We start from the raw sequence: 24,693 nt of genomic DNA on the forward strand, positions 1-24,693 counted from the left end.
AATTACCTAAGCCCCCTCCCATTTCTTGTCTATCATTTGAGAAAGAGTCCATGCATATACCAGCATATTTGTGTACCAATGGGATGTACTTTTTTCCAGATGGGATGGATATATAGATTATTAGGGTCATTAGGTCATCACAGGAGAGATGCTTTAAAAAACAGCTCATAGAGAGTAACCAAAGAATTTATGCACAACCCAAGGACATGGACAATGATGGAGAGAAGGACTGGGGAGGGGGCTGGGATGGGGTGGAACGGGTCATTGGGGAGAAAAAGGGACATCTGTAATATTTTAAACAGAAATAAAATTAAAAAACAAACAAACACAAAACAGCTCATAGCTTTAGCAAGAATTTTCACATTTTTATTCCATTGGGAAGACATCTCATTATAACCTCCTTCCTCCCCTGAGAACCAACAATGCCTTATTCTAATAGTGTGCAAACCATTCCAGCTACATTTTCATTCCTTCTGTGATATCGGTGATCAGTATTAAATTCACATATTTGAACACCTCTCAGAAGTCACTGCAGCAGTTGAGGCACCTGTGCCACACAGTCAGGAAGGTGCTTTGCAGTGACCAGTCTTCTTAGCCCTGTGGTTGCTGTGGAGGGATCATGTTATGGTTACTGTTGCCTCCTGGTCTGTGCTGGAATTGCCCAAAGGGAGAATGCAGAACTGGGCTTAAAGTCCCAGGAAATGCCTCAGAAGGAAGAAAGAGATAGACACCCATCATTTGGAAGATACTAGATCCTGATATTCACGCAGTAAAACCAGGGGGATAATCCCCCCAAAACCTGTCTTGTTTATTTTACGTAGCCTCGCTCCCTCAGCAAGTGCCCCTCGGCACTCAGGAGGAAGCCCAGTGAGGGTGGGTCGCAGCATCTTCTCTAGGGTGGCACTCTCTGGAAGATGTAGAGACCCTGGGTGAGTGGACAACCAGCCTTTGAAAGAATGTCAACGCCCTGCTCATGTTACTCCAGCAGACCGAGAGCAGAATGACAGATGGCTCATCAACGGAGGCACCCCCACAGTGGCCATATTTTGCTATGGTCACCACCCTCACCAGTCTAGTTCTCAGCTCCACTGGTCTGGAGACTTGGTCTTGTCAGTGCACATAGTAGCAGTCTGACTGGGGCCACGGGACTGATCCACTAGCCAGGTTCACAGGAAACGGGTAACAAAAAAATTAACACTTGCCAATGGGAGCCAAATTATAATTTGAAGTTACTGGTGAGTATGGGCCCGAAGCAAGGTATGTTTTTTGGATGGTCTCAGTGGCCTGTGCTTATCAAATAGGGCATCTTCCCCCCTAGACAGTGCCAGGAACACAGTGACAAATTCTTAATAACAAGAATTCGTAAAGCACTTAGGACAGTGCCTGACGCATAGGAAGTCATTTCATCTCTCTTTTTTTTAAATCCTCATCTGAGGAATAAGGATATTTTTTCCATTGACTTTTAGAGAGGGGGGAGGGTGAAGGAGAGAGAAATACTGATGTGAGAGAGACACATGGATTGGTTGCCTCCCACACACGCCCTGACTGGGGTGAGAATGAAACCTGTGACCCTCTGGTGCTCAGGCTGACACTCTAACCATTGAACACGCCAGCCAGGGCAGTCATTTCATCTTTGTAGTAAGTTAACTATAATTACCCCTCTTTTACAGGTGAGGAAACTGAGGCTCAGAGGTGGTTAGTGACTTCTCAAGTCACACAGGTAGTGCATGACAGGATTCAGATTGGCTGACTGCTGCTGGGTGCCCCCCTTAATCCCTAGACTTGGTGGCTCTAGACGTTTGCTCTTTCTGGTGGTGTGCCGGCCGCCTCCCTCCTTCTAATGTGCAGATTACAGTCGCAGCTGACGAGGACCTCAGAGGCGCGCCTCTGCCACCTCTTAACAGAGGATCTATTCTGGGATCCCTCACCAGGTGGCCACCCGTAATGTTATTAGCAAAGGGAACGCTGGACGCAGATGCAGCTTTAGCCTGCCCCGTGTTCACTCGCCCCCAGTGCCGTTTCTAGCATACTGTGCTGCCTCCTGGTGCCAGGTCCATGTAATACGGGAGACTCAAATCTCTGCTTGCTTAGCCTTCTGTTGCTGGAGTTCCTTTTATTTTCCGCACTGGGATGCTCTGGTCTCTAAAGGGCAGCTTCTCTTGGTGAGGCTTACATTGAAAGAGACCCATGATCTTTTTGCTGTTTGTCTCTGGAAAAATACATGCCATCATCTGTGTAATGTTAGATCTTAAAATATCCTTAGACTCAGTCCTACCATCACATTTTACAGATGAGAAAGCTAGAGTTGAGTCTACTAGGAGGTCTCAGCAGATTTTCAGTAATTTGGGGCCCTAACTAGACCATTGTCCCTCAGATCCTACATGGCATCACAGGTACAGATGTAGAAAGACCTGTGAAGGTTGCTGGTGTTCTTGCAAGGAGGTTTTTTGGTTTTTTAATATATAAGCTTAACACTGTACACTTACTGCACATTATGCAAGGGAATGGGGGCCTGGAGACTTATATTTATGATACAAAGAACTGTTCTTCAAGGAACAAATTAACAATGTGGATAGCCTAACATGTTTCCCCAAATTTAATGTTTATTCACTGATTTTCTTTGCTTTCAGCTGTTCTTGGAGTACACAGTTTGCTCAATAATCCAAAGTTTGATGAAGAAACATCTGACACTAAAGGTGGCAAAGGGCCTGTGAGAAGTAAGTTGACGTGGAGCCTGTGGTTCTGTGAGTCTTGGGAGCCTCGAGGTGTTGCTGGGAGGAGAAAGGCCTGCTGACTGGGCCTCCTAGTGAATCCGGACTTCTGTCTTCCAGGCTTTGAAGGTGGCTTTTGTCAGTTCACCAAGGATCACTGGGCTCGGGGCAATCAAACCAGAATAGAGTTGCTGATAAAGGGAGCTCTGTCTGGCAGTGTAACTAGTAACAATCAGTTGTTTTGTCCAAAATACACCCTGTTGGTAGGTCCCTTCAGGAAAAAGATAAAATTCTGATAGAAAGGTTGCGTAGTCAGGACAGAATGCAAGCAGAGTTTCAGGTTCCTAAGATTGTTTAAATCAACCTAGTACCTCAGATAAGTTCCTTTCTCTATTTGAGTGTCTTTTTGTCTCACTAATGGATGCTTATTATTAGAATTTAAATACCCACTTCCCCCAGAGAACATAAAAGATACACTGGGATGGATTTCCTGGCCCAGAAAGTGCCAGACCACTCTCTTCTAGTCAACGTTTCCTGGAGAAGTGTCCGTTCATTAGACTTTCCCACTTACTCATCAGTCATCCTTCAAATACCTGCTATATGTCAGGGGTGTTCTAGGCTTAGGTACAAAGAGAAAAGATGATCACTGCCCAAAGGAACTTATCTACCCGTAGTAGGGACAGACTAATAATCAGGTAATGTTGGTACAACGTGATCCAGCTTTACCAAAGATCACAGCTTTTCTGAGGTTAATTATACTTTATTCTCTTTGATGAAAACTTGGGAGATGTTTTCTAGTCTCAGCAGCATATTTATGAATCATCATTAATATTGGATAATTTACCCAATGAGCAATATTCCTTTTATTTTCTTTCTGGTTTCTTATGCGTACATATGAAAAATGTTCTTCGTTAATTTCAACATGAAAGGGTAACATTATGACAACATGTTTGCTATTAAAAGTCTGGTGCCTAACCTTCTTGGCTTTTATAAATACACATACATATCATTAACTTTAAAAAACAAAATATTATTTTTTAGAGCAGTTTTAGGTTCAAAACTAAGAGGAAGTCACAGAGATATTTTATATATCCCCTGCCTTCCACATGGAAATCAGAGGAGCATGGGTTATGGCCAAAAAGCCAGAGACGTATAAAGGTTGGGAAATGAGGAGACTCATTTCTTTTTTGCATCTCAGATCCTAGGATTTGGTTATTATAGTCTGAAAGAGGTCCACTTGGAGCAGCAATAACTGCCCAGGGATTTTTTTTTGAGGTTTGAGTTTGCTGTAGAGTTTCCTGCACTTTTGGCTTCATATGGTATCAGCTACTGAGACTTCTCATTGCGGATGAGAAACATCAACCTTTGAAATTGTAACTCAGAGCCATACCTTTCCCATGCTTGCTTAGTTGAGAATAAGCTTTCTGTCACTGATACTATATTATTATTAGAATCAGAGCATATGAAAGAAAGGTCATTTGGGGGAAATCATCACTGATTTTGACAGTAGAGCTCTTACTTTTTTAAAAATTTTTTTATTAAAACCTCAAGATGTGGTCAAAGGCGAAAAGGTCAAGCCTGTATTTGAGGAACCACCCAACCCCACAAATGTGGAAGTAAGTCTGCAGCAGATGAAAGCCAACGATCCCAGCCTCCAAGAAGTCAATCTCAACAACATTAAGGTATCTCATTATGATTGTCGTCAGTCACTTGATTTATCATGAGTTTAGAAAACATAATGGAGATAACTGATTACCTGTTTGAAATCTTTTGAGTCACTGATTTTGAGGCAACATATCCTATTCAAAACAAGAAGTGAGTTTTAAAAAAAAGTGATTTCTAGAATTCCTTGAAAACAGTAACAGTACTTATATTAAACATAGTGTACTCGTTACCTATTGCTGATAGCAAATTACTCCAAAGCTTACAGGCTTAAGAAAAGAAGCATTTATTATCTTACACAGTTTCTGAGTATCAGGAATCAGGGAGTGACTTAGCGGGGTGGTTGTGGCTCAGTGTTCCAAATGAGGCTGTAGCGGTGCTATTAGCCAGGGCTGCAATCATCTTAAAGGCTCGACTGGGCAGGAGGATCTACTTCCTAGATGGTGCACTCATGTGGCTGTTTATAGGAAGCCTCAGTTTCTTACCATATGGCCCTCTGCACAGGGCCGCCTGAGTGTCCTCACATCACCACAGCCGGCTTTCCCCTAAGTGAGCGATCCAAGAGAAAGAGGACAGTCAGGAAGCCACTATGCATGTTACGACTTATTCTCTGAAGTCACATGTTGTCACTTACACTTTATTCTATTTGGCAATAGGTCATGTTACTCTCAAATGGAGGAGTGTGTGTGTGTGTGTGTGTGTGTGTGTGTGTGTGATGTCAACAAAACATCTTTGACATCTGTTTTGTTCATTCTTTTTGGGCCAATTTCTAGCATTTAATAATAATAACTGACTTTTACTGAGTACTCATTATGTACCAGATTTTTTGCTAAATACTTGAAATTCATCTCATTTAATCCTTAGTGGGACTTAAAGAGGTAAAGTTGCTCACAGTCACAGAACTAGCCTGTAGCACATGTAGGATTCATACCAACCTCTAGCTGTGCCCCATATTGTCCCCTCCCCAGTGGTCAGTACCATGCTAAGTGCTGTAGAAGAGGGAGTAAGATTCATTTTGCCTATTCTGAAGAACCTATTATTAAGAGAAAAGCACTAAACAAATAATTCAAACATGATGTGGTAAGCCCCCAAATGTTATGGAATTGCAGGTAAGAAAAACTTTGATCCTGCCTATAAGAGCCAGTAAACAAAGGAGATGATATTTTAGCTGGGTCTTAAAGTGTAGGAACTAATCAGAGAAAGGACAAAGGAATTTCCAGGCAAAGGAAAAAGCATATCTAAAGGTATGGAGAAGGGAAAGACCATGGTATATTAAAAGAATAGCAAGTAGGTCAGTCTGGTTAGAATACAGAGAATGAAAGAGAAGAGGGGAATATGGTTTGTGCATAATTTCTTGGTTAGTAACAAAAAGGTAATGTTGGAATGTCACGTGTTAAGTTTCCTTGTTTGACACTAAGCGTTGCTATTGGTTAGGGATGGCTTGGTTGTAGGAAGATGAGTGATAAATGTCCTTTAGAGGGGTTATCATGCAATTAGTCATCTAAATATATAAAGTACTTAAAAGCTATGGGTCCTTAGCTTTGGAGAAAGGTGCTGCAACTGGGTTTATCAACTATATGTACTGTCCTCATTTTAGAACATTCCAATTCCAACCCTGAAGGAATTTGCCAAGGCTCTGGAGACCAACACTCATGTAAAGAAGTTCAGCCTGGCTGCAACCCGCAGTAATGACCCTGTGGCAATTGTGAGTAAAATTCTTAAAAATATAACATGAAAAGATGAAATTTATTATAAACTCTTTAATTTGTCTTATGAACAATTTTTAGATCTGGTAAATTTATTTTCTACACAGTTAATAAACAAAATAAGTTACAATGAGACAATAAAACAGAATCCAGTTGTCAAGCACTTTGAATTAAGTGGAACTTTGTTAGCAGTACACTTTTAGGAGAAAGAAACAGGATTAGATTAGGCATTTAGCTAAACAAATATTTGGATTTTGTTCTGGGCTTAGTACAAATTTTCTGAAACTTTTATATCTACAGTAATATCCTGTCACAATTAATGGATGTTATAAGTCCCCAAATCCTACAGGAACTTGGCACTATTATATAAAAAATATTAAAGTATGTTTCATTTTAATCTTCAAAATGGATTAATATGTTTCAAAAATATTTTAACAACCAAATCTTGAAACGTTTTTTGTTTGACATTGTTAACCAGAGTATGAAAATAAAACAACCAAAGCCCTGTTCCTTCTATACACTTTAGATAATTCAGCTAAGTAAGGAAGCCCCTTGACCCAATTAAATACTACTACCCTCCATCATCAGTATTATTCCTCCTATTAATAGCTAACATTTCTTGAGCGATTAGTAAATTCCAGCACTGATCTCTATGCTTTACACATGTCATCTCACCTAATCCCCACTATATTACTATGAGGTATGTACTATTATTAGTTCCCACTTTAACATATGAGCAGTCTGAGGCTCAGAGAGGTTAATTCACTTTTCCAAGGTGAGACAGCCAGTAGGCAGTAGAGTCAGGATTCACCATCAGGTCTTTTTGGTTCCACAACCACGATGCTTCACCATCAAGCTGTGCTGTACTTATTTACATGCAGTGCCTCTCTGTCAAACATTTGCTAAAATATGTCAGTTATCAGGAGCCTAAGTATCACCCTGTGGGTCTACAGCATCTAATGCTCAGCTAGAAAAACAGAAGTTTTCTTCACTTGATGGTATGATTTAAAGTAACATGTCTTGGGTTGGCTTTAGCTCAAGCGGTTACTTCGTCAATAAAGTAACATGTCTTGCCCTGGCTGGTGTGGTTCAGTGGTTAGAGCTTCGGCCCACACACCAAAGCGTCTTGGGTTGATTCCCAGTCTAGGGCAGGTACCTGGGTTGCAGATTCTATCCCTGCCCAGTCGGGGTGTATGCAGGAGACAACCAATAGGTGTGTGTCTCTTCCATCAATGTCTCTCTCTCCCTCTCTCCCTTTCTCCCTCCCTTCCTCTCTCTAAAAGTCAATGGAAAAGATATCCTCAGGTGAGGATTGAAAGAAATAATAAAAAATAAAGTAGCATGTCTGTTTGGAAGATCTAAAATACCATTAACAGAGACAATATGAAAGTTTTGGTGCCGGCACAGGGTAGATGTTTGAAAAACACTTGTTGAATGAATGAGTGTGCCCTCCAACCTCTCAGCAATAGAGAGTATTTCCATGATTACATAAACACACATGTAAAAGAGGGACTAAGCTACAAAACTGATGTTTTCACCAGCAGTTATTACATATCTAAATTTGTAAGTTGCAAGCAGTTTTGAATTTGAAACCTATCATTAAATTAGAAAAAAAGCACAACCAGATCATTGGTAAGGTGAAATTAACAATTTAAGGATTCTTATTTGTATATGATTGTATATAATCTCTGCTTTTTAGATTTGTTTTCAATAAAGCAAAAATATTCACAGTGCATTTTGGATGTAAGCGACTAAAGAGATGAATAAAAAAATGATTTGTCACTCCTATTTAATATATTATGTAGAGTAAAGTGGCAGGGATGGAAATAGTTTATAATCTATTGTCAACACTACTAGTAAGTAATCTAACCTACTCTAGGTCAGATAGGTAACTTTCTAAGTGAACTTAGTAAATTCCAAATAATCTCTTTGATACTGTTTTTAATGCAACAACTATGTGTTGAATGTAGACAGTGCAGCAAGCGTACCATACAGTTGTGAGGAAGAATTGCTGTCCTTCAGGGTGTGAAGAGAAAAGCCTGTTTTGGCTTTATGCCAAGATGGCCCAGCTCTCACCTGCATGCCCCCAGATGATTCCTCTTTCAGCTGTGCCGTCATCAGGAAAGACATTACCCCACAGGCAACAGAGATCTTTAGACTGTGTTTATGACTGAACACCTCACTGTTGCGAAGTAAAAATCAGCATTAAAGCAAAGAACTTCAAGACACCTTTTTATGTAAGCTTCAAAAACTGATTCAATGAGGCACTTGTGGATCACTGGGCATATAGACAAACTATGTGTATGTGAGATTGCATTATCCCCATTTTACAGATGAGGCAACTGAGGCTCAGAGAGGTTGAGTAAATTAACTAAGATTATACAGCCTGTGGTCAAGCCAGGAAGTGAATTTAAGTGATCTATAATCAAGTTTAGTTTAGTACCTGTGCCAAGTACTTCCATATAACCACAACTATAGAAGTGAGTATTAACAGAATTTGCCCTCACTGAATACCAATGTAGAGAAAAGGCCCTAATATGTAAAAAATGCTATTACTATTAACAATGGTGCCCTAGAAAAATGAAGAGTTTAGTTTAGCACTGTCCAATAGAAATAAAATGACATGCCTGGCCGGCATGACTCAATGATTGAGCATCGACCTATGAACCAGGTGGTCACAGTTCAATTCCCAGTCAGGGCACATGCCCGGGTTTCAGGCTTGATCCCCAGTTTGGGGTGTGGCAGGAGGCCACCGATCAGTGATTCTCTCTCATCATTGATGTTTCAATCTCTCTCTCCCCCTCTCCCTTCCTCTCTCTGACATCAATAAAGACATATTTTTTAAAAATAAGGAAATAAATAAAATGACAGCCACAAACGTAAACCACATGTATAATTTTCAGTTTTCTAGTAGCCACATTAAAAAACAAAAAGAGCCCTAGCCAGTGTTGCTCAGTGGTTGGCGCATCGGCCCCTCAGACTGAAGGGTCTCAGGTTCAGTTCCAGCCAAGGGCACGTACCTTGGTTGCAGGTTTCATCCCTAGCGAGAGGCAACCTGTCTGTTTCTCTCTATCTCCCCCTTTTACTCTCTCTGAAAAGCAATGAAAAAAACATCCTGGGTTGAAGATTAAGAAAAAAGAAAGAAATAGATGACATTAATTTTAATAATATATTTTATTTAAACCAATATAGTCAAAATATTATTTCAAAATGTAAGTTGAAAATATAATGAGGTATTTTACCCTATTGTTTTCATATACTTCTTTGAAATCCAGTGTGTGTTTTACATTTATAGCACGTCTCAATTCAAACAGCCAGTTTTCGTGGCTACTATCTGGATGACACAGGTTTAGGGACTGCAGAAAACTGCATTTTCATACAGCACTATAAAGTACAGAAAGCAAAGCCTTCTCTTTAAAAATGTATTTTTACTCTAATTATTTCTATAGCATTTAAGAAATCTAGTCTTTGTTTTGCTAATGTTATCATCCCCAGCACATGTAATAGATGCTCAAATATTTGCTGAACTGAAATGAACTTGGGCCTGCAGCCCAGGGTTATGTTTGGCTGGGTCTCCCCTCTTTTGTTCAGTCTGAGAAAAGTGTTTTCTCAAGTTTAAAAGAAATTGGCAAGATCTGGCTGCTTGCCAGGAGGTCCTGCAGCTTTTTTGTAAAGGCAGAATTATTGCTCTGACATTTTGTTATTCTAATAACAAAAATAAATACCAAAGCTTGAAGTGTCCATAAGGAAAGGCCTGATGCATTCCCTCTGGTGCTCTAATTAAAGTGTGTACATTTAATTCTAATTAAAGACCCAACGCTGAATAAATGCACTTTGATTTACATGTTCTACAATAATGTCAGTCCAAATCTTTGAACTTCCTTTGTAGTTCAAGCAACTGCCTAATACACAGGATTATTCTTCTAGTCCAGTGGTTCTCAGCTCAGTGCAGTTCTGCCCTCCAGGGGACATTTGGCAATGTCTGGAGATAATTTTGGTTGTCATTACTGGGAGGGGTACAGTTGGCATTTAGTGGGTCTCAGAGATTGCTAAACCTTCTACAGTACAAAGACAACCCCCCACAACAAAGAATTCTTTGCCTTAAATGTCAACAGTGCAGAGCCTGAGAAACCCAAGTTAGATTCCTTTTCTTTTCTTCTTCCTGTTTTTTCCTCCATAAAAACAATTTAAATAGTTTAGACGTTCCTTGTCCTATTCCCCAGAGCAATCACTATTAGTTTGTTTTTCATTCTTCTAGTTGTTGTCTTTATGACTTTAATTAAAGTGCCTGTCAATCCTGGCTGAATATTAGTCACCTGGAGAGCTTTTCAAAAATGCAGCTCTCCGCCCTTGGACACAGACAATAGTGTGGTAAAGGGGTGGGGTGGGGTGGGGGTTGTGTGGAGGGGGGATTGTGGGAGGGGGGATTGGGGACATCTGCAATACTATCGAAATTTCTTTTAAAAATGTAGCTATCCAGCCTTAGCTGGTTTGGTTCAGTGGTTAGAGCATCGGCCTGCAGACTCAAGGGTCCTGGGTTCAGTTCCGGCCAAGGGCACATACCTCTGTTGCAGGCCCAATCTCCAGCCCTGGTCAGGGTGTGTGTGGAAGGCAACCAATTGATGTGTCTCTCTCACATTGATGTTTCTCTCTCTCTCTGTCTCTTCCTTCCACTCTCTCTGAAAAGCAATGGAAAAAGTTTCCTTGGGTGAGGATTTAAAAAAATAAAATAAAAATGTAGCTATGCAGGCCACCACATTTTGACTTAATTACTCTGGGGTTGGGCCTAAGCACTGGTATATTTTTTAAGGCTTCCAGATCATTCTCATATGCAACCAAGGTAGAAAAACACTAACATCGTACATTTTCATTTTTAATTTATCATAGATAATTTTTGATCCCCCATTAGAAAAGATGAGGGCGTTTCTAAGCTCACTCTACCTTCCATCCCTCCTTCCTCTTCTAGCACCAAATTGTAGTTATTCTATTATTTTCACACATTTGAGCTTTGACACTTTATGTCATTATATTTTATGTTATGTATATAGATTGGCTCCAAAATTTAAAACTTATCCCTAGCATTTACAATTATCGGGATATAAATTATTGGGAGATAATATATACATATATATATAAAAATCTCCCCTGTCCTCAAGGGCCTTGAAATTGAGTGACTAATGTTTATCTGACTAATGTTTCCTTGCTAGAAATTTTTAGGACTCTCTTTCCTTGGAGTTCTAAAATTTCACTTGTATGTGCCCGCTTATGAGTCTCTTTTATTCATTCCTCTGAGCCTCAATGAGTACTCTCAGATAAAAACTTGTAGCTTTCTTCAACTCTGGGGGATTTTTTCTTATTATTTTATAGTTTTTTGCTTTTTCTTGTCTTCTTTGTTGTTGTCCTTCTGAAGCTCCTATTGGATGAGTGCTGACCTCTTAACATTTCTTAGCATCAGTATCTCCTAACACTTCTCTCTTTTGTGGTGTTGGCTTTTCTAACACGTCTGGCAATCACTGATGGCCCATTCAGATTTCTGAGTGGAGGACAAGTTTAATTTGTGTAAACCAGGATCATTTCCTCAGAAGTTGTATAGATCTGATTCACCACATGACAGGCTATCTATTTTATAAATTAATTATTGACTCTGCCCTACTGCTCAAATATAAGCTCCCCAGGAAAGGAACTTTTGTTTCCTCTACTGCTGGAAAATAGTAGAAGACCAATAGCCTTTTTTAAATAAATGAATGAATGAATGAACGCTTTTGTAAGCAGGCAGGTGAATTGACTGGTAACCTTCTCTGTAGTGAGTATATGAGGAACTGGCAGGCAGCGGGGGGTCCCCCACAACTGCTGCAGTTAGGAGGGCTTCATCTGTGAGTGTAGATTTCAGTATGTTTCATTCCTGGGCAATAGCTGCCTCTGTCTCTCCCCTCCTTTCATCCACAGTGTATCTGGTGATGGTCTGGAGGTGCCTCAGTTTCTGTACTGCTTCTCTCTCAGGTCCTAGCACCCTCTCTAGAGGCTCCTCCTGGGAGATTTTTCACTGAGAGTTGTGTGGGCAGGTGCTCTTTTTGGGGGAAGCCACAGGGAGGGGTGGAGTGCTCTCCATCTGCTCTAGTTGTCCCATCTGTTCCTAAGTCAGTTCTTTTTGTTTTGTTTTTCTGAGAGAGAGAGGAAGGGGGGAGGGAGAGAGGATGAAAGAGAGGGAGAGGGAGAGGGAGGGAGAGAGAGAAACATTGATTGGATGCCTCGTACACTGCCAACTGGGCACTGAACCCGCAACCTAGGTATGTGCCCTGACTGGGAATCGAACCCTCAACCCTTCAGTGTACAGGATGATGCTCTAAACAATTGAACCACACTGGCCAGGGCCTAAGGCAGTTCTTTAATGAAATGCCCTAGTTGGGACTTACCTCTGGCATCTTAACCAGCTTTGTGCTGATTTCTCCACCAGCCTTTCTATTTTCTATGTTTTAGCAATTCTTCAAGATAATGGCCATCTTTTTTTGTTTTCTTGCAGTTCTAGTCACTTAAAAACTATATGTTTTCCTCATGAAGTGGAAAACTTTGTGAGCAAGGGGAGCAAGCAGATGCACGGGTGCCATCTGTGGGCTCGAACTGGGATTCTCCAGTGGCTTTGTCGCTCTGAGTGATGACTTTGTTCCAGGAGTTATCTTTGAGGAATTCTGATTTCTGGATGACCTGAAATAACATGACTAAATCAGTAGCACCTAAATGCTAGCCAGTGGCAAAGTTGTTTTTAATCCGTTCATACTAGAAGGGACAAAATAAAAAATTCTGAAATTATGTTCTTTGTACATATTTCCTAATGTTAAAATGTCTTTTCTTAAAAAAAAAAAAAAAAAAAGATAATGATAACAGATGGCAGTGGGTTTGGGTTTTTTTTTTAATGTCCTTATTTAACAAAGCAAAGTTGATAATCCTATGTCAGTATCGTGGGGGTTTTTTTTGGTTTTTTTTTTTAGTTTTACAGATATGTGAAATTCATAAGTCTGGGCTGCTGGACTAAACAATTTTCTTGAGTTTTAAATTATTATCTTTGTTACTTGAAGGAGAAAGTATGATTTAACTTAAGGTTTTAAGTACCGTAAAAAATACTTTTTTAATTTGGGGATGGGGAATTCAGGAAATAACTCTTTAGAAACCCTAATGGTTATTTCCTTTTTGCATAATAAGGCTTTTGCAGATATGCTGAAAGTAAACAAGACCTTGAAAAGTCTAAACATAGAATCTAATTTTATAACTGGACCTGGGATCCTGGCCCTGGTAGAGGCACTAAGAGAAAATGACACCTTGACGGAAATCAAGATTGACAACCAGGTAAGCTGTCCCACAGGATACGTGTGAAAGGAACGCCACAATGGAGGGACAAAGCTCTGTCACTCGACTTGATGCTCTGGCTTTCCTGTACGTTGTAACAGCTGCGGGCCTGTGGCTAAGTTGGGGAGAGCATGTTAATAGTTAAGCAGTGCACCTGGGGCAGCCTGAGGCCTAAAGAGCCAGCGAGCACCCAGCCCTGGGCTAGTCGGGCACTAGAGAAAGAGAGGAGGTGGGTAGAGGTGTGACAGATGCTTTGTCAGCGTCATCACTGTTGCCTCTTAGCAGGAATCTCAACCCATTCTGTCCCAGCCTTGCTGTTGCCTGTCACTGGGACTGTGGCTACAAAGAGAAAGCAGAGTGGCCACTCCCAGAGACAGACTTCTTGTCCCTGTATAGAGGTTGCCAGGGCGGAAAGAAAGCAGGCCAGGCCCCTGCAGTCCTGTGCTGGCCACAGAGCCCATTGAAAGGAATTTGGGATCTAGAAGATGGCCTGCCTTAGAGTAGCATCAGGACTCAACCACAGTGAGATCACAATCTCAGCTCTGTCACAGAATTTCTCAGGTTCCCATGAACAGCCAGAGCAAGTTGCTTTTCCTTCGAGCCACCACTTCCTGACCCCTGGAGAGCCTGCCGTGCCTGTGGAGTTGCTCTGCTGGCTTCAGCTGGCTCCTGCCCACAGACAGCAGGTCTCAGCTCTCAGCATATAGCCCTGCCCCTTTGACTACAGGGAAGTGCCTACAGTGAGCTTTGGTGAATCCAAGGGGTCTAGACACTGTATAGTAGGAAGAAAGGGTCCTGGGATGGAAAGAAAGAGGAAAGAGCAAGGACACTTGTACTGTGAACATTCCCCTGTGGTGTGGTGGGAAGGACAGTGGGGAAGTGTCTGTTGAGAATGCCCCCTGCATGTCTGGGAAATTTCCTGGTCTAGACCCTCTAAGATGTGATAAAGCCCAGAGTCCTACCCAGGACTTTTTTTGCCTAAGCCTAGAGACCCCTAACAGGTTCCGTGGACAGCTCTACTCTCCTTTTTTGTTAACTAGGACAAGGGGACTGCTCAGTCCCTGTACTCCTCCTGAGGTTTGTTGCCAGGGGAGCAGGGGAACCCCACCAGGAGACAGGCAGCCTTCCTCACCCTCCCCAGAAAGGATGCATCACCAGAACAGCTTTCTAAATGCAGAGGGGTGGAGGAGAGCACAGGGGGATGATCATACACACTTAGGGGAAGCTCGATACTGTGTGTCTTGGTACGTGTTCAGCTGCTAGTAAACTAAGAGTCATCAGGGATTGGGAGAGCAGAAAAACAAGCTAGAGAAAATTACCAAAAGTAAGTAATAGCTCAGGGATATTTACCGAATAGATTAGTATCAGGAAGAAGCTGAGGGCACTTCGTAAATATTCCCAGGAGATCTAAGACAAAAGTGCACATTTTACTCCAAAGTATATTTAGCATTTTGTGTTGGTTTAGTCTATAATGAAACCCCATATCTGAAATAATGTTCTTGATTCTCTGTTCCTAGTTCCTTGTAAAATACCACCCAATTAGGGTTGCCAGATAAAATACAGTTGAATTTCAGATAAGCAACAATTAAGTTTTAGTATAAGTATGACCCATGAAGTATTTAGGACATACTTATACTAAAACATACTTGTTATTTATTGAAATTCTAATTTAACTGGGTGTCCTGTATTTTTTTAAATATATCTTTATTGATTTCAGAGAGAGGAAGGGAGAGGGAGAGAGGGAGAGAGACAGACAGACAGACAGACATCAATAATGAGAGAATCATTGATCGGCTGCCTCCTGCACACCCCCAACTGGGGATTGAACCCGCAACCCGGGCATGTGCCCTGACCGAGAACCGAACCACAATCTCCTGGATCCTAGGTCGATGCTCAACTGCTGAGTCACGTCTGGCCGGGCTCCTATATTTTTATTTGCTAAATATGACCTTATACCTAGTGAATGAGCTGAAATCCTGGAAGTTTAGAATAGAACAGGTTTTTCTCCCACTCCCTGATGACTCTTAGTTTACTAGCAGCTAGACACATACCAAGACACACAGCATGGAGTGTCCCCTAAGTGTGTATGGTCATCCCCCTGTGCTCCCCTCCACACCTCTGCATTTGGAAAGCTGTTCTGGAGATGCATGTGAAGAAATCCCCTCTAAAGCATCAACCCCATCACCCCTCTTAGTCATCTAGGCACGGATTTGTGTAATTTTTCGACTTTAGTCCCCCAGTATGCCTCGGAAATGACTTCTCTTTACCTGTGACAAGAAAGAGAGGATTAAGTCTAGAGCAACTGGAAGAATTCTTTGTATTATTCTAAGAATGAGGAAATTCAGAGTCAAAACTTGATTTCCATCCACAACTTTGTTCACTGACTCATAGACTGTTAGAAGTAAATCTCAGCTTCCTCATCTCTCTAATGAAGGGTTTGAAATAAACTAATCCCTAAGACAGTTTCCTCAGGCGGGGCCAGCAGCTGAGACCCAGTTAGTGTCCTTGCGGCAGGCAGCTGCACCAGATGGAGGCCTGCTGAGAGCCCACCACTACGTGGGCTCCAGGTAAATGGGTAATGACTTAAGTGCCCTGTGAGAAGAACAGTCAGTTCTTCTCACATATTCATGCATATTCATGAATAAATAAATTGGAATAGAGAAAAGAGGTTTCTTCAAGAAAAACAGAAGGTGCCCTGGCCTGTGTGGCTCAGCTGGTTGAGTGTCATCCCCTGCACCGAAAGGTCACTGGTTTGATTCCTGGTCAGGGCACATACCCAGGTTGCAGGCTCGATCCCTAGTGGGGGTGCATTCGGGAAGCAGCCAATCGATGTTTCTCTCTCCCTCTTCCTTCCTCTCTCTAAGAATAAAAAAATTAATTAAAAAATTTAAAAGAAAAGAAAAACAGAAGGTGATCTGAAGAAATTTATGCTTAGCCTAACTGGCATGGCTCAGCAATTGAGCATCGACCTATGATCCAGGAGACCACGGCTCAATTCCCAGTCAGGGCATGTGCTGGGGTTTCAGGCTCGATCCCCAGGGGAGGGGGCCGTGCAGGAGCCAGTGGATCAGTATGACTCTGTGTCATCACTGATGTTTCTATTTCTCTCTCCCTCTCCCGTCCTCTCTCTTTGAAATCAATAAAATATATATATTTTTAAATTTATGCTTAAACTTTTGGTTTTTTTCTTTGTATTCAGTGACTTAAAAAGAGATAAATACTATCCCAATTATAAGAAATTTTGGTTCTCATTTGGTGCCCTGGGTTTATACAACACAAAAGACCTTAAATCAAAAATAAATAAATAAATAAATGACTCAGGCTGAGAAAGAAAGATGCCCTACATTATATTACTTTCTCCTCCTCTTTTATATGCCCCCCTCCCAATATAATTTTCTCCAGCTCCTACATCCTTTGTATCACCATCAACATACCAGCCTTCAAGTTACCCAAGTGCAGGACCCCAAATGCTTGAGATTTGTAAGGGGAAATAAAGGGACTTTTATATTATCCCTCTCAGTCAGCCACACCCACCATGAGCTCCTGCTGCCTTTGGATGGCACCACGTTGGCCTGTTCTAGGGGCATAAGCCATGACTGGGGCAGCCCGACCTTAGCTTGGATCTCAAGCCTTAATACAGTTCCATTGTTCGAAAGTGTGTCATGAGCTAAAGTTGCTCGTGATACTATGAGGTCAGTATCTCTTTATTGCTGCTCCTCCCTCCCATAGACCCATGTTGCTTAGAATGCTGATCTCCACCCTGTGGATTCCCGAAACTGTTTTTGTCTTACTGGAAGTACCACATTTTGTTAATATCTTTGTAAGAGACTCATTTGACAGGTTGTTGAATGAAAAGAAAGATGAATAGAAAGGAGTTGAGCCTTAGAATTTGCCTAGGACACAAAACTTCCTCCATAAACTTTTCTCCTTCATCTACTCTGTACTTCAGTTTTCTAAATTTAAAAGATATATATTTTTTAATATGTTGTAAAGCAACCCAGTTTCATAATATTGGCACAGCAATAGACTGGCAGGGTAACAGTCCAGAAACACTCAGCCGTACCTGAGAATATTGCAGCCAAGTGATATTTTAAATCATGAGGAAAATGAAGTAAAAGATGGTGGGACAATTTGCCAGCATTCGGAACAAAATTAAGTTGATGTTCTATTTTAATTCTTATACTAAAATTCATTTAAGATGAAATCAAGATTTAAATATTTAAATATTACAATATGCAAAATCATAAAACAAGTGTAAAAAATCAGGAGTAGAGACTTTGTAAACATGACATAAAATCTAGATTGATAAATTTAACTGTATGAAAGGGGTAAAGGTCTTATAGTAATCAAAAAGAAAGACAAACTGAGCAAAGTATTTTCAGCAAATTTGACAAATGGTTAATTTCCTAATACATAAGAAATTTACAAGTCAAAAAAAGGGCAGGAACTGTAACCTGGGAGAAAAATTGGCAAGTTACAGATATTGTAGTTTCCAAAAAAAGAAATACAAATGCATGATAAAATTAATTGTTCTTACCCTTAATTTGAGAAAAACAAATTAAGGCAATTAAATATATACAGGTAAAATATATGTTTCACCTATTGGATTGACAAAGATGAAAAGATTGGTAATATCCCCTGTTGGTTAGGGTAGAGAAAACAGTAACTCTCAAACACTGTTAGCAGGAGTAAAATTGTTATAACCTTTGAGGGTAAATCAGTAATATATCAAAAATTAAGACATGCTAAAATTTGCCTCCCAGGCACACTTGCAGAAATGCCCCCAGATATACTGTGTGTGTGAGGGAAGTTCCCCGCAGCATTTTTGCAATAGTAGAAATGGAAAGCAATGTAACAAGAATCATTAGGACCTAGCTACAAATATTCATTACTACAGTGGAATGCTGTGCAGCTGTTGGATGAGGTAAACATATATTTACCTACATGAAAATGTGTTAGTAATGTTAAAATTAAAATAAAAACATGTTTCAGAATAATATACAAGTAGAATCCATTTCTGTGAAAAAAGCATAGATGTACATGAGGTTACATAGACATGCAATGCAAAGAAATTTTTAGAAGACTACATACTATATGCCAAACTGTCTTTCTCTGTAGGGAATGGGAATATTAGTGAAAGAGAGCTTTTGTATTTAATACACTTTTTTGTTTGCTTTTTCTAAACAAGCCTGTACTTTTTACTTAAAAGTATTTAATGCATATAGTATGAAAAGAATACTCCATCCCTTAAATTTAATTTTAAATTCTTATTTTTACATGCTGCCATTTTTTAAAAATCTACTTAATGTTTTTATTTTTCTGTGTCTCAATAGACAAGCAAAATACCTCTTTTCACAAACATAAAAAATTTGGGGCTTTTTCTATAGCCCAATAACCCCTTTAGTGTTTGAGAACTCTCCTGGCTGTGATTCAAACCACAGTAAAGCCTCTTGGGGATCTCCTAATAAGACTCTGCTGAGAGACAATGGCCCATTAATTGATAACCTATAATTATTTTTGGATATGGATTCCAGACTAGGAAATTCAGTAATTGGATTGATTGCTATAAGACAGTTTCGCTATTAAAAAACACCCTTTGGCCCTAGCCAGTTTGGCTCCGTGGTTAGAGCGTCGGCTGGTGGACTGAAGGGTCCTGGGTTCAATTCCAGCCAAGGGCACGTACCTCAGTTGCAGGCTCAGCCCCATTTGGGGTGCGTGCGGGAGGCAACCAATCGGTATGTCTCTCTCACATGGATGTTCTCTCTCTCTCTTTCCCCCCCTCCCCCACCTTCCACTCTCTCTGAAAAGCAATGAAAAAAATATCTTCGGGTGAAGATTAAAAAACAACAAAAAACCACCGTTTGTGTCCAGCCCCGTGGCTCTGTGGTTGAGCGTTGACCTATGAACCAGGAGGGCACTGTTTGATTCCCTGTCAGGGTACATGCCCAGGTTGTGGGCTCGATCCCCAGTCAAGGGTCACATACGGGAGGCAACAACCGATAGATGTTTTCTCTCTCTCTCTTCCTCCCTACCCCTCTCTCCAAAAATCAATGAATACGTCCTTGGGTGAAGATTAAAAACAAACAAAAAAAAGATTATTCTATACATCAGGAAAACTGATGCATGATCAACACACACACATACACACAAAACACCCTTTGTTTAAACCATACTGGGGAAATTGGAAACACCAAGTATTCGTTTTGCTCTAATTTTACACCTGGAATCATCTTTTCCTTCATAAATAATTGGCCTAGCCCTCTCAGGTTAGCATGCCAGCAGACCTGGGTGTCTCTCTGTTGGGTTTCGCTTCTATATAAGGAGCAAATGACTGCATGGGAGAAAATGTCTCAAGTAACTGTCCCATTTAATTGGAGACTTTTGCCTCTTTGTTGGTTTTTTTGGTCCAACAAGTAGCCATTATCTTTCCCACACGAGTAACTGTTTCCCTTTCTCCTTCCTCTTCCTATGCTTGTGTCTGCACCTGCAACCAGAGACAGCAGCTGGGAACAGCCGTAGAGATGGAAATTGCCCAGATGCTCGAGGAGAATTCAAGGATCCTGAAATTTGGATATCAGTTTACCAAGCAAGGGCCACGAACAAGGGTGGCGGCTGCCATCACGAAGAATAACGACCTGGGTAATGCGGCCGCAATACAGTGCTGTTAGCAATTAGAAGAGCATGGTGATCCTTCATTTCTCCACTTCAGATATAACATCTCACCTTTCCGCTGTCCTTTAGTGCCAGCCCTTCGTCAAAGGCACACTGTTCCATAGTCATGGGAACCCTCCTCATCTCCACAGTGTTTAAGTTTTATTGTAGCATTCTCTCCAGAACTATTTGTTCTTTTTTTCCAGATAGCCTGTGATTTTTTGCTCGGTTTCCTTTATGCATTTGCTTCTCTCCTTCCTTACTGCATGTAACCACCCTCAGTTGTTACCTTCACCAGAAGGTGGATAGATACGATGACATGGACATTCCCAGTTCACTTGTGTTTGAGTCCTGACTGTGCTTCTGTACTTGGGTTTAAATATGGTTATGGCTGATACTTTGGTAATTCACATGTGAAATGAACTAATGGAACTGTGATCTGAAGGAAAACTCAGAAGTAGCTTTTTCAGTGAGCCTCTCGTTCATCTTTCCTGCTGGCCGCTCTCTGCTGAGGATCTGTGGCATTGCTTCTGTTAGAATGAGATGGGGCATGTCCTGGTCTTCCACAGCACAGGAGAATGGGACCCATTGGGAAGGCTTGGTCTGGGGACATCCCAGCCACTTGAAGCAGCATGGCAAAAGGGCATGCAGGTGCTTACAGTCCACTTGGCAAGCAGTCAGCCAATAGCAGGCCTCAGTCCCCAGTCTGAGGTTCAGGGTCAGAATGCCAGATCTTAGACAGGGGAGCTGGGCACAGTGTTCCACCAAGTATAGTGCTGGCCACCCAGAGGATTCAAATAGTGGACAAGATAGAAGCTTAAGGGTTAGAACCAGAAGGGGGCAGGTAAAGGTTACTGTGCAGTTCCCTGCCCATACATGCTTAGTCGAGACCCTGAGGCCCAGCCAAAGTGCAGTGTGTGGCATCTAGAGGCTGGCTGGGCATATGGCAGTGCTTCCCTTCAGGGTGCAGAGGGTGAGGCTAAGGAGGCATCCCAGCAAACAGGGCTTGGGGAAGGGTGGAGGCTACAGTCAGAAGGCATCTAGGAAAAGCAGATGGGGTCCACAGCTGAACAGCGTGGAGACCAAAGGAAAACAGGCACAACAAGATATTTGAAGTAAACAGGTGATTCTGAGACCAGGAGCAGTAACTGTGGGCTGCACCTTTGAATTTTCTGTAGCCTCAGCAGGAGTAGGCTGGGTTATTTAAAGTGGAGAGTTGGGACAGGACTACAGCCAGGGCACCATTTTTGCCAAATTCAGGAAGGTTGGAGTAGCGCTTCTCCTACCCACCAGAAGAGTCTGCAGGCAGGGAGGTGAAAGGGGGAAGTAGAGGGTTGCAGAGACCAGGCAACTCCTTTGATACTAAGAACCAGTTTAAGGGAACCTTAATCTCTGGTTTGCTTGCCATCCAAATCACACCTTCCTTGGAGGTTGATACTTAGGAGATTTTATTTAAAACAGGTTTAGAAACTTTGAACTTCTGATAACATATCCTCCTTGTCTTCAAACCATAATGAGAATTAATAGATTATGACTATGTCATTCTGGGGCATTAGTTAAAGCCAATAGGTGATTGAGTTGCACAGAAGCTGAGAATATGGACAGTGGATAAGTGACCAAGAAAATATTTAGGAGTTTACTGCATTGTAAGATCTATTCTACTGCATAGAAATGGGAAAGTTACAACATTCAAACTCTCAACTATCAGACATATCTTTATCTACATGTAAATCCCATAAGACATTGGATTATTCTCTCATTATTGGGAATGATAGAATAATTGAATCTTGAAATTTAAGATAATTGTATCCTCAGGTGTGCAAGATTGCTATTCTGTGTGATTAATGTTATTTATCTGAAATTTAAGGAGTATTCCTTCACTTTGTCTTTTTAACCTTTCTTTCTTTCTTACCTAGTTCGTAAAAAGCGAGTTGAAGGAGACCGAAGGTAAATTTCTACAAGAGGCGAAGTTGACCATGTGGCCATGTAAAAACAAACACAAACTCTACTCCTTCCCATCGGGACTATTTGATCAAAGGTCATCCATTTCCGTTAACCACACAACTAATACTTTAATTTTTATTCTTTTTTAGCACTACTTACTTATCTTGGATTTTTAAATGTATACAGTTGTATTTGCTCATGGGCGCCTCTGGCAACTGCAACTTGCACCAGTGGACACAGGCAGATCTTAGTGGGTGACAACAATCGAAAAGGACTTAAACTTTCATATTGGGTTGTCTCGCTTTCTTATATAATTTTTTTTTTTAACCACTGAAAGGAATTTAGTATATAAGTGTGTTTGTAACTGTGATTATGATAGAGGCCTATCTCTGTTTACATGCATAGCTTTGAGTTAGGCTAACTACATCAGAAGTGTTCCGCTGACCACATAAGAAGTTAATATTGCCAATCTTTCTCTGGGTTTGAAAATGCGACCCAACTTAGCACAAAGTGTCTCTTAGTTCCAGAAATATCTCTAAATGCACATGCCCCCACTGATCAAAGATCAATGGTGTCAACTTCTTAAAAACAAGATAGCATTATGATACTTTAACACAGTCTTAGTAAATAAGTATAGAATGTTTATTAACCTGCAAATATAGCTACAAGCCCGGTTCACGGGTAGCAAAATGAATTGGCACACTTACCTTTACTGATTATTCAACATAAATTCAGTCTTTAACATGACTCTCTGATGGATAGCTTTTTACAAAGCTGTTTTAAAGTTTCCCAGAAGGGATGGGATATTTTTAAATTTTAGTAAAAGGGAAGCTTTTAAAACAGTATATGCCCAAATAAAACAATAATAATTGCACATTAATCAAGGTTGTCTGATACATGTGACTGCATTGTTTTGGCACATTTTAGAAGCATTTATTGCTTTTAAGATCTTTAGTGTAACAAGATCGCAGGATGAAATGTGAACACTCAAGTTGATTAGATAGATTTTTGTCTACATGTCATGATCCATCCAGACATTTGCAAACATCAGGAAAAAATGTGAATTATCACTTATCCAGATGTTTGTCATCTCAAGAATGAGAGCTTTGACAGTACAGCGGAGATGACTGCATGGTAGTGTGCATTCATCTTGCAGCAGTGGGATGCTGCAATAAGGAAAGCAGTGACTGCAGACTGGCGCAAGCTTACATCTTTGATGACTGTCAGTACTCAAGGCTGGAACTGATGGCACTCCCTCCCTTACTCCCTTCTCCCCACCCTTCCAACTCATTCTCTTTTTTCTTTTCTCTGAATTCCTGAGCCCTGTGAAGGCGACACCCCTTGTGGTAACACCTGGAGCTAAAGAGGTTGCTGACTCTGGCAGAAGGTGGGCCCAACCCAGGATTTGTTTAGAAATTGAGTATTCCTGAGTCGCTTGATAGCAGTACAAGTTAATGGTAACATAATTCATATATTCTTCTAGTTAGCTTGTAGAGCACATGGAAACCATTTAAGATAGTCTTTATAAAAGTGGACATTTACCTGTATTTTAAGTACTCACATCTGTAGCTTTAAAATCCTTTGAAACACTCATTTTCCTGAGAATATTTTACACCTTTTGAGGGACTAATGAGCAGAACATGTTGACACTTTTGGAAACCTAAAAATTCTTTAGTTTTCCACTATATCTCCCTATCTATACCAAAAAAAAAAAAAAAAAGCACAGTAGATAATATTTAATGGTTTTCAGTCTGATTTTTTCTTCTCCCTAACTCACTTAGATGTGGTATGTTGGAGCCAACTGATACAGGCTTACTGATTATATTACATTTTCAAGAATTTTGCAAACTGGTTGTTAAACACAGCCATTATTAAAAATTAAATGGCGCCCAGCCGGGCGTGGCTCAGCGGTTGAGCGTCGACCTATGATCCAGGCGATCAGGGTTCGATTCCTGGTCAGGGCACATGCCCAGGTTGCGGGCTCGATCAATGACTCTCTCATCATTGATGTTTCTATCTCTCTCCCTCTCCCTTCCTCTCTCTGAAATTAATAAAGATATATTTTAAAAAATTAAATGGCATGCACTTACAATGAAGTAAATTATATTAAAAACAAAAGTAATACCCCCAAATAATTTTACTATTCCCTATGCTCTTAAGACTATTTGCCTCTGTTGTCTGTATGGCAGACTTACTATGTAATGGTTTGCTATTTACATCTCTTCTGAACTCAGAAGTTCAGTACTTCTTGCTGGTAGTATGAAATTGGCCATGGTGGGAGTATTTATACCAAGGAAATTAGCAAATTTTACAAATCAGGAATTTTCCCCCTAGGTTACTGGTTTATAACCATTCATCAGCAACATATACAACTGTGTTTTTTTGTGTGTGTGTTTTGTATACATATGTTTTGGTTACCATGTTGCCAAAGGGAAGAACATTTCTCTTCCATGTCTTTCTCCTATCACTTTAGATTCCTTGCAGATATATTTAAGCACAGCCCCTAGCATGCCCCTCCAGATAAGGCTTTTTCCTTTCTTTTCTCATTCACTCTTTCTTACCTTCACCTCTAAGGAACCTTGGATTCTACAGAGTGTTTTCTGCAGCCCCAAGGTGCTGTAAACTGCGGCCTAAAGCAGTTTCTGACAAACCTGGCAGAAAGCAAGAAAAAAAATCAG

General features: G+C 40.8%; 1 protein-coding gene across 2 annotated transcripts in view; it reads left to right on the plus strand.

The window, feature by feature from the left end:
• The window catches only part of TMOD2 (tropomodulin 2), a 44,675-nt gene extending 20,957 nt beyond the window's left edge, over positions 1–23,718 (plus strand). For both annotated transcript variants that reach the window (XM_081119426.1, XM_081119427.1), the window contains exons 5-11: positions 2,631–2,717; positions 4,263–4,393; positions 5,971–6,078; positions 13,277–13,420; positions 19,915–20,059; positions 21,988–22,018; positions 22,165–23,718. In XM_081119426.1, the coding sequence (XP_080975552.1) occupies positions 2,631–2,717; positions 4,263–4,393; positions 5,971–6,078; positions 13,277–13,420; positions 19,915–20,059; positions 21,988–22,018; positions 22,165–22,273 (755 nt within the window). In that variant the 3' untranslated portion in view covers positions 22,274–23,718. The remainder of the gene's footprint in view (positions 1–2,630; positions 2,718–4,262; positions 4,394–5,970; positions 6,079–13,276; positions 13,421–19,914; positions 20,060–21,987; positions 22,019–22,164) is intronic.
• The last annotated feature ends 975 nt before the right edge of the window (positions 23,719–24,693 follow it).

Source organism: Miniopterus schreibersii (genome assembly GCF_964146895.1).
Source record: "Miniopterus schreibersii genome assembly, chromosome: 1".
Taxonomy (NCBI): domain Eukaryota; kingdom Metazoa; phylum Chordata; class Mammalia; order Chiroptera; family Miniopteridae; genus Miniopterus; species Miniopterus schreibersii.